The sequence below is a fragment of the Ailuropoda melanoleuca genome, chromosome X, assembly GCF_002007445.2.
Source record: "Ailuropoda melanoleuca isolate Jingjing chromosome X, ASM200744v2, whole genome shotgun sequence".
Classification (NCBI taxonomy): domain Eukaryota; kingdom Metazoa; phylum Chordata; class Mammalia; order Carnivora; family Ursidae; genus Ailuropoda; species Ailuropoda melanoleuca.
In genome coordinates, this window is record NC_048238.1 from 65,376,232 (window position 1) to 65,391,631 (window position 15,400).

The window sequence follows — 15,400 nt, forward strand, 5'->3', positions numbered from 1 at the left end:
CCAGGGAGTCTGCATGAGGATTTCTCTCTGTCTCCTTCTGCCCCTTCCCCCCTTTCCTTCTCTCTCTCAATAAATAAATAAATCTTTAAAATAAACAAATAAATAAATAAAATCGAATTTGTCTGATATAAGGATGGCTACTTCAGCTTTCTTTTGAAGTCCAGTACCATGATCAATTGTCCTCTACCCTCTCACTTTCAATCTGAAGGTGTCTTTGGGCCTAAAATGAGTCTCTTTTAGGCAACATATCAATAGGTCTTCTTTTTTAAAAAAAATCCGTTCTGATATCCTATGTCTTTTGATTGGAGAATTTAGTCCACTTACATTCAGAGTAATTATTGAAAAAAAAGGATTTAGTGTCATTGCATTACCTCTAGTAACTGTTCCTGTAGATTGTCTCTGTTCTTTTCTGGTCGTTGTTACTTTTGGGCTTTCTCCCCACTCAAAGGATTTCCTTTAATATTTCTTGAAGGGCTGGTTTAGTGTTCATGAGCTCCTTTATTTTTTGCTTGTCTTGGAAACTCTATCTCTCCTTCTATTCTGAATGACAACCTTGCTCCATAAAGTATTCTTGGCTGCATGTTTTTCCCATTTATCACATTGATATATCATGCCAGTTCTTTCAGGCCTGCCTGGTTTCTGTGAATCAGTCTGCTGCCAGCCTTATTTGTCTACCCTTGTAGGTTCATGACTTTTTCTCCTGAGCTGTTTTCAGGATTCTCTCTTTATCTTTGTATTTTGCAGGTTTCATTACAATATGTCGTGGTATTGATTTGTTTTTGAAAAAGAAAAGAAAAAATCTTTAAGATAAGGGAATAGGAGTAGGAACAAAACAAACAAACAAAAAACGTATAAGCCTGATTCCAAAGAATAAGAAGGAAAGAAAGCAAAAAAGAGTAAGGAAAGAAGAAGAAAAAGCCTGATCTGAAATACAATAGAAGGAAACAAATAACCAAACCAATAAATGAACAAAAATTATAAGCCTGATACCAAAAAAAGATAAAGAAAAAAAAAAGAAATATATATTTAAAATAAAAGGTAAAAAAGTAAAAAAAAAATAAGAAATAGAAATTTAAAATTTTAAAAATTTCAAAAATAAAAAAAAAAGGAAAGCTTGGTCCTCTTTCCACCAGAAGTGAAGCTGACATTTTGGAAAACTCTTTAATCAGTACAGTTGGTTCATGTGAGGGGCCTGTGTTGGTTTTCTGGGGGAGAGGCCTGCTAGGCTGGCTCACAGATTTGCACTTGTAAAGATGCCTCTGCTAAGCACAGAGCATGGGGTTTGGTATAAGGGACTCCAGCTTCCACTGGAGGTGCTGTGATTCTCTCTGAAGTCTGACTGTGCTGGTGGGCTGGGGTGTTGGGGGCATTGAGGGAGGGGTGGTAGAAGATGAAGATGGTGTCATCCTGCCCTCTTGTCCCCCAGGAGGGGAACTTGTGGCTACTGATGTTCAGGAAGCACTCATAGAAAAGCAATCTCCTGTGTCCTGGGATTTTGTCAGATCCCTGCCCTTAACCTGTCTGTGTCCAGGCCATTGGCACACCCAGTACCACAGATCTCCTTCATTTTATCTCTGGTTGGTGGCTGGGATTCAAAACTCCAAATTTTAAAGGCCCTGGCAAGGTGCAGACCTGCTCCCTTCCCCCAGAGGAGAGCCTTGTGGTGTGTCCAGTGCCGTTCTGTCCAGAAAAACTGTTGCACAGTGTGCACACAGTGGCTAGAGTCTATTGTGGCACACAATAAAAAGCTGTGACCAGGTTATCTGCAGTCTGTATGTCTCTGCTTTCTGCTCAGTTCTGTCCCAGAAAAGCAGCCACCCAGCACACACACTGTGGTTTGAGTCTATTGTACCTCACAGTAAAAAGATGCTACCAGATTATCTGCTCTCTGTTCACACCTCTGTCCCTGCTGCTACATGCTGTTCAAGGGCTCCCAGTTTGCCTTTTGTCCATAAAGAGGTGAAATCTCCTTTTCCAAACATACTCCAGAAAGGGGAGTAATCTCTCCCAGTGCAACCAGGGACCCCCTCACCATGGCTTATTGTGTGAACCCTATTTGCTATGGTCTCTTCTGCTCTCTCCCTCTCCCTGACTTTGCTCTATGAAAAGGGTTCCCTCCCTTTGCGTGTTTCCTCCCCCCCCCCAATTCATAGCTCTGAACCTTGCATCTGTGTTGTTATCTCCCTCCAATTATGCAGATTGTTTTCTTAATCTTCAGATCATATTCCTGGTTGTTCAAGATAGTTTGATTTGATCTAGCTGTGTTTAAAGAATGAGGCAAGCTCAGAGTCCCCCTACTATTGTACCATCTTAACTCCTCCCTTGAAACAAAGCATTTTAGACATGAATTAGCCAGTCTTGACTCAATGGATGGATTCAGCAAAAGGTGTTAGAATATTTTACCTTAGTTGATGAATGCAATTGAATCTAACACAGAAGATATATTTTAGGTAGTTAAAGATCCTCCACTCAATAGGAAAGTATGTAATTTTATTGCTTTATGGTGTCAGGGAGCAAGAATGCCCTGTGTTCTTCAAAATCTTTCTAGCTGGACTAAGAATCAAATTGACATGAGAGAGATTAACAGGAGAAAATCAAATTTAACAGCATAACTATGAGGAATCCACACACACAGAAATTCCAAAGGCAGTCAGGCAAAATGAAGTATACATGCATCATTCTGAAGTAAGAAGAAGTGGGTAAGCATCTGGGACTTCAGAGGAAAGAAATATAATTTACAGGGCAAAAAGGAGAAGAACAGATGCTCAGTAATTAGATGTTTTCCCTGCCATGCAGATAGGTCACTCAGATAAAGCTTATCTCTGTTAATACCCTTATTCTGGGAAAGACCCCCAATTTACATTATTCTATGTAGTTATCAGAGAGGCAAAAGTTTCTCTTGAGCCCATAAAGACTTGATTGCTTTCATCTCAGAATAATCTGCATGCCAAAGTGGCCCATCTTAGGGCAGCCTGCTCTCAGCCTCTATAATGGTCTTTTTCCTGACCAAAAACATTCCATGCTCATGGATCAGAAGAATAAACACTGTTTAAATGTCTGTGCTACCCAGAGCCATCTATACTTTCAATGCCATCCTGATCAAAATACCAATGTCATTTTTCAAAGTGCTGGAACAAAAAAATCCTAAACTTCGTGTGGAACCAGAAAAGATCCCAAATCACTGAGGAAATGTTGAAAAAGAAAACAAAGCTGGGGGATTCATGTTGCCTGATTTCAAGCTACATTACAAACCTGTGATCACCAAGAAAGCATGGTACTGGCACAAAAACAGACACTTAGATCAATGGAACAGACTAGAGACTCCAGAAATGGACCCTGAACTCTGTGGTCAACTAATCTTTGACAAAGCAGGAAAAATCATCCAATAGAACAAAGACAGTTTCATCAATAAAAGTGTAGGGAAAATTAGACAGCTAAATACAAAAGAATGAAACTCGATCATTCTCTCACAGAGTACACAAAGATAAAATCTAAATGGATGAAAGACCTCGATGTGAGACAGGAATTCATCAAAATCATAGAGAAGAACATAAGCAGTAACCTCTTTACCTTCAGCCACAGCAACTTCTTTCAGGACACATCTCCAAAGGCAAGGGAAACAAAAGCAAAAATGAGCTTCATCAAGATAAAAGCTTCTGCACAGCAAAGGAAACAGTCAACAAAACTAAAAGGCAAACCATGGAAATGGAGAAGATATTTGCAAATGACATTACAGATAAAGCACTGGTATCCAAGATCTATAAAGACTTTCTCAAGTTCAACACCAAAAACAAGTAATTATTTTTTTTCCATTGAAGCATTGTTCATAATAACAAAAGATGGAATGGAGCCTAAATATCCCAGATTAGGGGGAAATTTTAACAATTCAAGGTATATATATATACCCCCAATAGAACCATTGTCAATATTGATACAGAAAAGCTCACAAAATAACCTGTATAATGTGCTTTACCTTTTGTTTTAAAAACTATATATGGACAAAATATGTATTTTATATGTATATACATATGCATATAATATATGCATACACATTCATACAAGAGAAAAGGTTTAGAGTGTATCCATCAAGATATAAATGGTAGTTATCACAAAGAGAGTACAGTTATAGATAATTTTATCTAGGGTTTGCTTTGTGCATTTTTGTTTTTGTTTTTCTTGAGCAGGGAAAGTTTAATGTGAAGAATTACTAACTATGGCAGGGTTTGGAGTAACAAGGAATCAGCTGATAAGAAACAAAGAGAACTCTAAAGAATATAAGAAGGGCTGATATGAGGGGCAGCCACAACCCTGAGGTCTGAGATAGAGGGTAATGACCCTCCTCCCCACCAAGGCCTGAGGAGTTTGTTGGGAGGGGGTGGCCACGGGTTGGCAAGGAAGTTACTGTCCGCTGTGTGGTCTAAACTTGCTCAAAATCTGCTCTGTAGGGTGCTGGGGAAAGCTAATCACAGGGAGCTGTCTCATCGGAAGCATTTTATTGCAAAACCACTGGAGAGGTTGGCTATGTCTGTTGGGGGAAGTTTCTGGTGACAGGAGCCTGTCAAAGCAATACACTGGAACAAGGGATGAAACTCCCTTCCATCTACAACGAAAGCTCCCTGTACTGGTAAAGTTTAGCATACGTATCAGCTGGCAAAAGGAAAATATTTATGGGCCCATCTCCATTTTTGTAGAATGGAGAATGAAGTATGAATTTGAAGCTCAAAAGCAATAAACTGATAACTGGCATATACTCCAAAACCTACCACCTAGGGGTACCGTGTGGGAACACACACAGATATGCATATGGTTTTATAATCTACTATTTTCTTGCAATAAATGCTGTGGGCATCTCTCCTTGTCAATAAATATAGATCCGCATCAATATTTTTCATTATTCAATAGTATATATGCACTTTGTTTTATATATCTGAGTGCCTAGGGGTAAACATTTTTTCTAAACATTTTTTTATTATATTATATTAGTCACCATACAGTACATCCCTGGTTTTTGATGTAAAGTTTGATGATTCATTAGTTGCATATAACACCCAGTGCACCATGCAATACATGTCCTCCCTACCACCCATCACCAGCCTATCCCATTCCCCCACCCCCCTCCCCTCTGAAGCCCTCAGTGGGCAGAAGATATGAACAGACACTTTTCCAATGAACACATATGAATGGCTAACAGAAACATGAAAAAATGTTCAGAATCACTAGCCATCAGGGAAATTAAAATCAAAACCACATTAGATACCACCTAACACCAATTAGAATGGCAAAAATTGACAAGGCAAGAAATAGCAAGTGTTGGAGAGGATGTGGAGAAAGGGGAACCCTCTTCACTGTTGGTGCAAATGCAAGTTGGTGCAGCCACTTTGGAAAACAGTGTTGAGGTTTCTCAAAAAGGTAAAAAAAGAGCTACCCTATGATCCAGCAATTGCACTACTGGGTATTTACCCCAAACATAGAGATATAGTAAAAAGAAGGGGCACATGCACCCCAGTGTTCATAGCAGCAATCTCCACAATAGCCAAGCTATGGAAGGAGCCAGAGATGCCCTTCAACAGATGAATTGATAAAGAAGGTGTGTTCCATATATACAATGGAATATTACTCAGCCATTAGAAACGATGATTACCCAACATTTGCATCAACATGGTTGAAACTGGAGGACACTACACTAAGTGAAATAAGTCAAGCAGAGAAAGATAATTATCATATGATTTCACTCATTTATGGAACATAAGGAATAGCAGCGAGGACATTAGGAGAAGGAAGGGAAAAATGAAGTGGGGGGAAAGAGAGGGGGAGAAGAATCATGAGAGACTATGGACTCCGGTAAACAAACTGAGGGTCTTAGAAGGGAGGTAGGAGGGGGGATGGGCTAACCTGGTGATGGATATTAAGGAGAGCACGAAACGCATGGAGCACTGGGTGTTATACGCAAACAATGAATCATGGAACACTACATCAAAAACTAATGGTATACTGTATGGTGACTAACATAACATAATAAAAAATGTTTTTTTGAACAATCCCACTGCATTTAAATCATATCTCAACAGCATTCAATGTTTCTTCTAGCTTTATATTTTTATGGATACCTTAGGAAAACTAATTTTAAAAGTGACAAGTAGCAAAAGGTAGTGATTTTATAGTTTATTTTGTGTTGCCTTGATATGTGTAAAAATGATAAAACTGCATTACTTCTTACTTTATATTAAAAATGAAGGAATGAGGAAGACCCATTGAGATTGGATATATTATTAATTTAGTAAATACCATTAAGTGTCCACTATTTTTGAAATTCTGTGCTAGGCTCTGAGTATATATAGTGAGCAAGATTTGTTCCATGTCCTCAGGAAATATATAGTATAGTGAAAAATCTTACAATTAATAAATATGTAATAATGAACTCTCCATTGTTATAACCAACAGCTTAGTTGTTTTATTATTATTATTAATTTTTATTATTTTATTACTCTCCCCATTCAATCACTGAATGAGGAACTGAATAAGGGAAAAATGAAGGAGAATCAAGTTCCACCAAAGTGATCAATATCTAAGCTAATCCTTTTCTTTTTAATCCAACTTGACTTGAACTTGTAAAAACCAAATATTCAACAGAGATTTATACTTGTGGTTTCTAAGGTAAGTCTATGATAATGCAAGATCTGGTAAAAATAGTAAGTGGCTAATTGATGAGTCCTCCACTGACTGCTATTCTTGCAGAAGATTATAAAATAATTTTTAAAAATTCAAATCCTTAAAAAGTTAAAAATAGAGCTACCCTATGGTCCAGCAATTGCACTACTGGGTATTTACCCCAAAGACACAGACGTAGTGAAGAGAAGGGCCATATGCACCCCAATGTTCATAGCAGCTTTGTCCACAATAGCTAAATTGTAGAAGGAGCCGAGATGCCCTTCAACAGATGACTGGATTAAGAAGATGTGGTCCATATATACAATGGAATATTACTCAGCCATCAGAGAGAATGATTACCCAACATTTGCAGCAACATGGATGAAATAAGTCAAGCAAAGAAAGACAATTATTATATGGTTTCACTCATTTATGGAACATAAGAAATAGCAGGGAGATAGATAGAAGAAGGAAGGGAAGAATGAAGGGGGGGTTAACAGAAGGGGGAATGAAGCACGAGAGACTATGGACTCTGGGAAACAAACTGAGGGCTTCAGAGGGGTGGGGGTGGGGGATTGGGATAGGCTGGTGAGGGGTATTAAGGAGGGCACATATTGCATGGTGCACTGGGTATTATACCCAAATAATGAATCATGGAACACTACATCAAAAAGTAAGGATGTACTGTATGGTGACTAACATAACGTAATAAAAAATTTTTAAAAAAGAATGAAAAGAAAAAAATAAAATAAAATAAAAAGATCTGTGAACATAAAAAATAAAATAAATAAAATAAATAAAATACCATCTTAACTTAATTCAGTGGACATTTGTATATGACATTATACATTTGAGGGCAGACCAGACAGACATAACACTGCTCACAACTGACAGAAAATGTTTAAACCAGATGTTTAAAATGTGCATGGGAAATGCAACTCAAGAGACTCAGTTTAAAAATAAAATTAAATCTGAGATTTTAGCACAAATCTTCTTAGAAGTTCCTGTAGCACACAATACTTGGCTCAAACACATTTGAGTGTTTCTACTTTGCTTACCGTATGACTATAAAATCACCAGCTAACTTTGCAAGTCCATCAAGAGTGTGTGATTAATTCACTTTCTTACACATTTGTCCCACCATGCAGCTATATCTCTATGACATTCCAGTCATACTAACTACATCTTGGGGTTTCCTGCCTTGGGACATATTGCTTTTTATGAAACCAACAACAACAACAAAACTCTTCTTCACTCTCTGCATCTAACATCTACCAGAATTATTTTATAGACTTGTCCATTAATCACAGTTATTAGTCTGTCTTTCCTTTTCCCCTAGATCGGGGGTCAGCAAACTTTTTCTGTAAAGGGCCAGAATAGATATTTATATTACATGAGAAAACAAATTTCCACAAAACTTCAATTGATGATATTTGAATGTCAATTATGTACAATTTGTCATGTAACATAGACCTCCTAATGAGATAAATGGACTTGTGTATCTGGAAATGTGTTTCCATATAGATAGTTACTGTCAAATACTGATATCAATCCATAAGCATGTATTTTTATTTCAATGTATCTATTTCTTAGAAGGCATGTAGAGTATTCTATTAGATTCTTTTCTTCATACTTTCCATTTAGCATGCCATCACATTGAAGATTAATAATTTTTATTAAAATTTTATTTATTTATTTGTCAGAGAGAGAGAGAGCAAAAGCAGGAGGAGTGGCAGGCAGAGGGAGAAGCAGACTCCCTGCTGAGCAAGGAACCTGATGCAGGACTCAATCCAGGGACCTAGGGATCATGACCTGAACTGAAGGCAGACACTTAACTGACTGAGCCGCCCAGGCATCCCAAAGATCAATAATTTCTAATTGAAGGTTAAGTAAAAGCTCCTCAATTGCATATTTGTTCTACAATGCTGGAGTATATAACGTAACTTGACATTATTTGTTCAATTTCAGTTGTCAACAAAATGATTTTACTGCTGTATAAGTCTTGCATATAAGCACTGTATTATCTTATAGTTTTAGCTAGAGTTATTAAAAGATATTATCAAGTTTGCAGCAAAAAATATTTTTCAAAGTAATTCAGTGTTTCATAATAGTGGTAATGGGTGCTTCTCATTTGGCAAAATTTCAGTGTTGGCTTTGAGCTCAAAACAAAAACAAAAACACAAAAAACTCAGTAAAACTTTGCCACTGCCAAACCATCCAACAGCTTGTGTGGTAGGGTAAGTCAGGATACTCAAATTGTATTTTTAACAAAAGTTCACAGAATAAAAATGGTTCCATTAACAAGAGTAAATGAAACTTACTATTGACCCTACACATGATAGACTCAAGCATTTTCTATGAAGTACCTCCTGGTGTGTAATACAATAAATAACTATAGGCTTTGGATGCCTTATATTTTCCCAAGCCTTATAAATTTGCACAAATAAACTTTTTTCTGTGTCACATATATCTTACTCACCATTAGTTATAACACTTCTTAGCAGATCCTGCTTCAAGTTTTACTGAATTATTGTTTTCTCAGTTTCATTGGAAGTATTTTTGCCTGTTCTGTTCCACAAAGACTATTCATTGATAGAGGTTAATTCTTCAGTCACTTCAAACTTGGCATTGCTTCCCCAAGTAAATAAAAACCAAACATTGTTGGTAACACATTTACTCCTTAAGAAGATAAGAAAGACCACTTGAATTACTTACCCTTACTTTTTAAAATTCAGTATTGATGTTGTTTTTAATGTTCTCAAATTTTTGAGTAACTGCACTTCTTGAAAAGCTAGCAGTCTTAAGTTTACTTTCTCCAGATAAATTTATTTGGCTGTTGTAAACAAACACAACTTAATTAGCTCACCATTAGTGTTTTTCTCTGCTTGGCTAACAAAGGAGACTTTTGGAAACTTACTTTGGTCACAGTTTAATTTTCCTTTTTTCTTTTTTTTTAAATTTTGTGAAGAAATTTTGTTGTGATGAGATGCTCCATTTTAATCTTTAATTCTTTTGACTGTTGCTTTCCTGTGAGTTGGAATATTGTGATGAGTGATCAGTCTGATAATCAGTGTGCATTGTATTCTTTTTGTCACAACCAGAGTGTCATTGTGTAACAAACCTGATTTGCCATTTAATTTGATAACAAAATAATTCTTGCTCAACTGGGCCTTAAAAGTATATGTTCCAAGTCTGATTGATTGTCTCTTCTTTTCTTGATTTGACATGATGGTCATGCAAAAGTAATATAAATAAATAAATAGTCACATTAAGGTGATATGTGTGGGACACTTGAAACTGTGGGGGAAGAAAAATAATTTTCCCTCTACCCTTGTAGGTTCTCAGCTGAGACCTCCTGTAGTAAAAGACAGATTAACAGGAGAAAAACAAACAGAAGTTTAATAACATGTATGCTTCCTGTATACATGGAGGATACTCAGAAAAACTGAGTAACTTTCTGAAGTGGCCCAAGACATTACCCTAAATCCATCTTCAGCTAAAGACAAAATATACTGGGGGGTGGGTGAAACAGTTAAGGAAGGTTACCAGGAAGAGCACAGTAAACAAGTAAATAATCTTTTATGCAGGTTTAATTTTGTTGCTTTCTCCATTGATGAGTTGCTAAAAATTTGATCACCCTTCTCTTGCAGGTACAGAGAAGGAAACATCTTTACAAAAGGATATTTCCCTTATAAATACAGTGTTTCTTATGAAAGGGTAACTACTCAGTTTTCAGAGCTTTTTTATGTCTGCTTTTTCTTAAAAATGATCAGCCTGAAATAATTTTTATGTCAAAGAGACACATTTTGGGGTGGCAAAATCTGCTCTCCTTCAAAGCACTGTTAAGTAATACTTGTATCACTGTAATTTGTAGCACCAAACAACAGTACGGAGTTCTGAAAGTATGACATAAAATCTGTTACACTATTCAACTCTGCTATTATAGCATGAAAGCTATCAACATTCATTGAGTTTTCTCATCTTGAAAAATCTTTCTCTTTCATAGATCAAATCATTAATTTTTACCAAATCTTTTACCCCATATACTAAAACCAAATATACAGAAAATGTGTATAATATGCATTCATTATTTTAAAAACAGAGAACATAATCTATGTCCTGAAGAAAATTTAATGGATAAAAACATTATCTTTTCAAGACCTTAATAATTATTCTGGGTTGGTAGGTTAGTATCTGTGTATCGGTTCAGAAATTCCTTGGCACTTATTAAATATATCTTTATGTTAGGCAGCAAATTTGTGATGTTCTGGCAAACAGGATAGGTTTTAATTTCAGACCATGGTGAATTCATAAATACAAGCTGTTGAAAACATTGAGTTATAACAGCACTGGAGTGAAAATCTCTCCAGCTTAAATTTCATTTGTTAAATATTTTAATTTGTCCTCTATATTTCCATTCATATGTTTAATGAGTTTAAAAGTAACAGTGGGGGGGCGCCTGGGTGGCACAGCGGTTAAGCGTCTGCCTTCGGCTCAGGGCGTGATCCCAGAGTTATGGGATCGAGCCCCACATCAGGCTCCTCCTCTATGAGCCTGCTTCTTCCTCTCCCACTCCCCCTGCTTGTGTTCCCTCTCTCGCTGGCTGTCTCTATCTCTGTCGAATAAATAAATCTTAAAAAAATAAAAAATAAAAAAAATAAAAAATAAAAGTAACAGTGGGGGCGCCTGGGTGGCACAGCGGTTAAGCGTCTGCCTTCGGCTCAGGGCGTGATCCCGGGGTTATGGGATCGAGCCCCACATCAGGCTCCTCCACTATGAGCCTGCTTCTTCCTCTCCCACTCCCCCTCCTTGTGTTCCCTCTCTCACTGGCTGTCTCTATCTCTGCCAAATGAATAAATAAAATCTTTTAAAAAAATAAATAAATAAAAGTAACAGTGAAATTTAAGCTCCATGAGAAAGAATTTTTTTTCTCTTTCTATTCCTAGTGCCTAGAGTTTTGCCTGTCATATTACAACTCCTCAATGACTACAATGTGAACAGAGATTTACCCAGGCACTATTTTACTTACCCATATTTCATGCATGTGTGCAATGCACTACATTTTTCACTTTTAACAAACCACTGAAAAAATACTTGTATTTTTTTTCTCCTTCTAAAGCCAATGAAGGAGGTTATACGATCTCACACCCCAGTGAAAGAGTCAACAACTGTGGAGATCCGGATTCATCCCCAACCACAGGTATGAAAGGAAACACTTGATATTTTTCTATCCCCTTTAATTTGATTTTTATGAATGTTTAAGAAATATTCCTAAGTTGTGTTTCTCAATGTGTGTTCCATGAAGTCTCTTTAGATGGTGCCAGACTCTAGTGTAAAAATATGACAGTAACTACATGTTTCTTCCTAATGTTGTTTGCTAATAATAGTGGAGTTAATTTATCTGTTGAATAAGGTACAAACATTCCTCAAAAAGTATCTTCTAAATGATTGCCTATCCCATTGATTTTTAAGTCTACTTCTGAAATTATGGATTAAGAAATGACAACTGCTCTTTTATAATATGATTTAATATAGGGAAATTTGTTTGTATGCTAATTAGGCAAATTTTAGTGAAACCTCACTTAAATCAGTTCAGGTGGAAGCCAGTTTGATTTTTTTAAATTAAGTTATAAGGTACTTTAAAAAAAAAGAAAAACACTTCTACTCATTGCAATCATAACAACTCAAAATTTGACTAACAAATCCAATCCCACTTTTTTGTTAAATAGAGAACCTTAGGGGGGCTTCAAAAATGGAGTGAACAGACCAATATCTAAATATTTTTACACTATTTGTTATTTTGTCACTGGTTAACTTATTGTTTTTAATAAAGTAAGGTTCTGAATCTGACTCTTGGGGTGCCAAATTAATAACCATAAATTGAACACTTCCCAGTCATATGCCTTTCATTTTTTACAAACATATAAAATTAGAAAATGTAGAAAAATAATGCTTAAGTACAATGTTAAAAACAAACAAACAAATGTAATTGTTGCAGAATCATTGAGCATCACAGTCAAGAAAGAATTCTTGAGACTTTTTACAATGCAACTTAGTAAGCTTATTCAAGTAGCGCAGGGAGGACCCACAGGCAGAAAGAGATGAACTTTTGTTGTATGAAGCTAGTGGTTATATGCATAATGCTTGAGTGGGAGGGGACATGCAGGGAGTATTAGATCATAAATGTCTTCTTCAAATATCTACTCATAAAGCTACTTTCCCAAGATTTCTCTGGTGTTTATCATTCAGTCCAATATTAACTATTAATGAGATATATGGGCCATCATAAGACCCTTTAAGAAGGTATCACCCAGCACTTACTTAATCCTTACCAAAACTATGTAGGTTATAGGTAAGCCTCCAGGAGCTTTGAGTGCATGTGAGAGCCTGTGACAGCTCAAGGTTTTAGAGTAACAGAAGAAAATGGCACTCTCAGGCTCCTGGAACTACCTCTGAGAGAGTTGCATTGGGTCCATACCTTGGGAGGCTGTGGTTTTCATTGCATATAGAAGTGGAGACTGTTTGTCCCAGAGGTTTCACTAAAGAGAAAAGACTGATCTTTCTGCTTTGGGCCAGAGGTTTGGACACAGCCATTTTTGTTCTGATCCTCTGAAGAGGAGCAGAAAGCCTCCATGGAACAAAAGCCACACAGAGGACCAGTTTCCACTGAGTCCATCTCCCTGACAGGGGGTGGGGCAACTCTGCCCAGGCAAGGATACCTGAGAAGCAGCACAGCAAGCCCCTCCCCCAGAAGACAGCCTGGAAGAACAGGTGGATGACAAGCCTATGGATTCCACAAGACTGTAAAATTCCAACACCAGGGGAAATAGTACATTGAGCTCCAGGTATTGCCTCATAACTCATTTATTTTGTCGATAAATTCTCCTTTTCTTTTTTTTTCTTTTTCTTCTGCCTTGTGTTTTTTTTCTCTTACCTTTTTCTCATTTCAACTAGATGCTTATTATACCAACTTATATTTCATAGTCATTTTTAACTTGTATTTTTTCACATCTACATTTTTAACAGATATGTGCTTCATTTTATCCCTTTTTTCATTCTCTTCAATTTTTTCTATCTATCTATCTGTATCTATATATATTGCTTTCCTTGCAATTATGGGATTTAGTGTCTTCTAACACAAAGACAAAAATTAACCCAAGAAGACATGGAACACCCTGCTTTGTCCACACAGAGATTATAGTCCCTTTACTACTCCCCAACCCTTTTTTTTTTAATTTTATTTTTGTATTTCATTTTGGCTTTGTTTTCCTGTGTGACTTCTGACCACTCTGGATTTTGCTAGGATGCATCTTGATTGGGTGGTGGTTAAAAATTTGGACTCTGCTCATTTGTCCACCCATCATTCTCTAGACAGAATGACAAGAAGGAGGAACTCACACAAAGAATCAGAGGCAGTGTTCTCTGCCATAGAGATAATCAACATGAATATAAGTAAGAGTGAGAGATAGAATTGAAGATAGCAGTCATAAAGTTAATAGGCTTGAAAAAAGCATTAGTGACAATATAGAAACTCTAAGGGCAGAAATGAGATCAAATCAGACTGAACTTCAAAATGCTGTGAATGAGGTAAAGATTGTGGAGGACTAGGGGTCCCCTTTTTCACCTGGTCCCCTGAGTCGAGTTGGATAGCTACCAGAACATCCCAAACATGCACGGAATTAGCCTGAGATGGAGGAAGATACATCTGGACCTCTACAAATGAACATCTCCAGCACTGAGTATTGAGGTACGAAGTGGGGAGCCGTGAATCCACACACAGATATTGGAAGATAAACAGAAGGGGGGAGGGAGCCTCCACATTTGGGTGACAGGAAGCAGTAGCCCTCTGCACTGGGGAGCGGGCTGATCGCAGACTGGCACCCGCAAGAGAGCAGACTCAGACCGTGAGCCGGGGAACGTGCATGACCAGTCTGAAAACCAGAGCTCTGGAGTGAGTGCAAAACCACACTGAAATGGAGCTCTGGAGCATGCGGGGGCAGCTGGCGGTGTTAGAAACACAAAGGACGGAGATGTGCTGGCCCTGGAAGTGAGGGCTACGATGCCAAGTGTGGGGCACACATCCTGGGATGCTGTAGGGTTTAGCAGCACCAATAGAAACAGAGTTAAAGTGGCCAGAAGAGCTCAGCAGAGAGCAGACTGCGATCTCTCTGTTCTGAGACAGAGGCTGGGATGACCACTGCTGCTTTGACTCTCAGAAAAGCCACAGAAAACCACCAGGGAAAGCCGCCAGAGAACAAAAGCCTGGAAATACCGGCTCACAGTGTGCCCATCCCAATACCCCTCACAGGGGACAGGGAGACTCTACCCAAACAGGGTTGCCTGAGTATCAGCAAGGCAGGCCCATCCCCCAGAAGGCAGGCTGAAAAATCAAGAAGCCCACATCCCTAATGTCCCTACAAAACAAGTGAACACTGCATGGGTCCTGGACAATAATTTGGGCCCTGGAAAACCACACAACATTGCCTCATCAGAATGATGAGAAGGAGAAACCCCCCACCCCAGCAAAGAAAAGACAATGAGTCTATGGCATCTGCCACAGAACTGATGGATTTGGATATAATCAAATTATCAGAAATGGAGTTCAGAGTAACAATGGTCAAGATGATGTGTAGACTTGAAAAAAATATTAATGAAAATATTAGCATGAGTATAGAATCCCTAAGGATGGAAATGAGAAATAATCAGGCAGAAATTAAAAATGCTATGAATCAAATGCAGTCAAAACTAGATG

The 15,400-nt window shown here is 37.7% G+C and overlaps 1 protein-coding gene across 1 annotated transcript in view; it reads left to right on the top strand.

Annotated features, from left to right (window-relative positions):
* The window catches only part of PCDH11X (protocadherin 11 X-linked), a 527,317-nt gene that overhangs the window by 181,554 nt on the left and 330,363 nt on the right, over positions 1-15,400 (top strand). Inside the window, 1 exon segment of the mRNA XM_034649548.1 lies at positions 11,768-11,848. Coding sequence (XP_034505439.1) covers positions 11,768-11,848 — 81 coding nt within the window.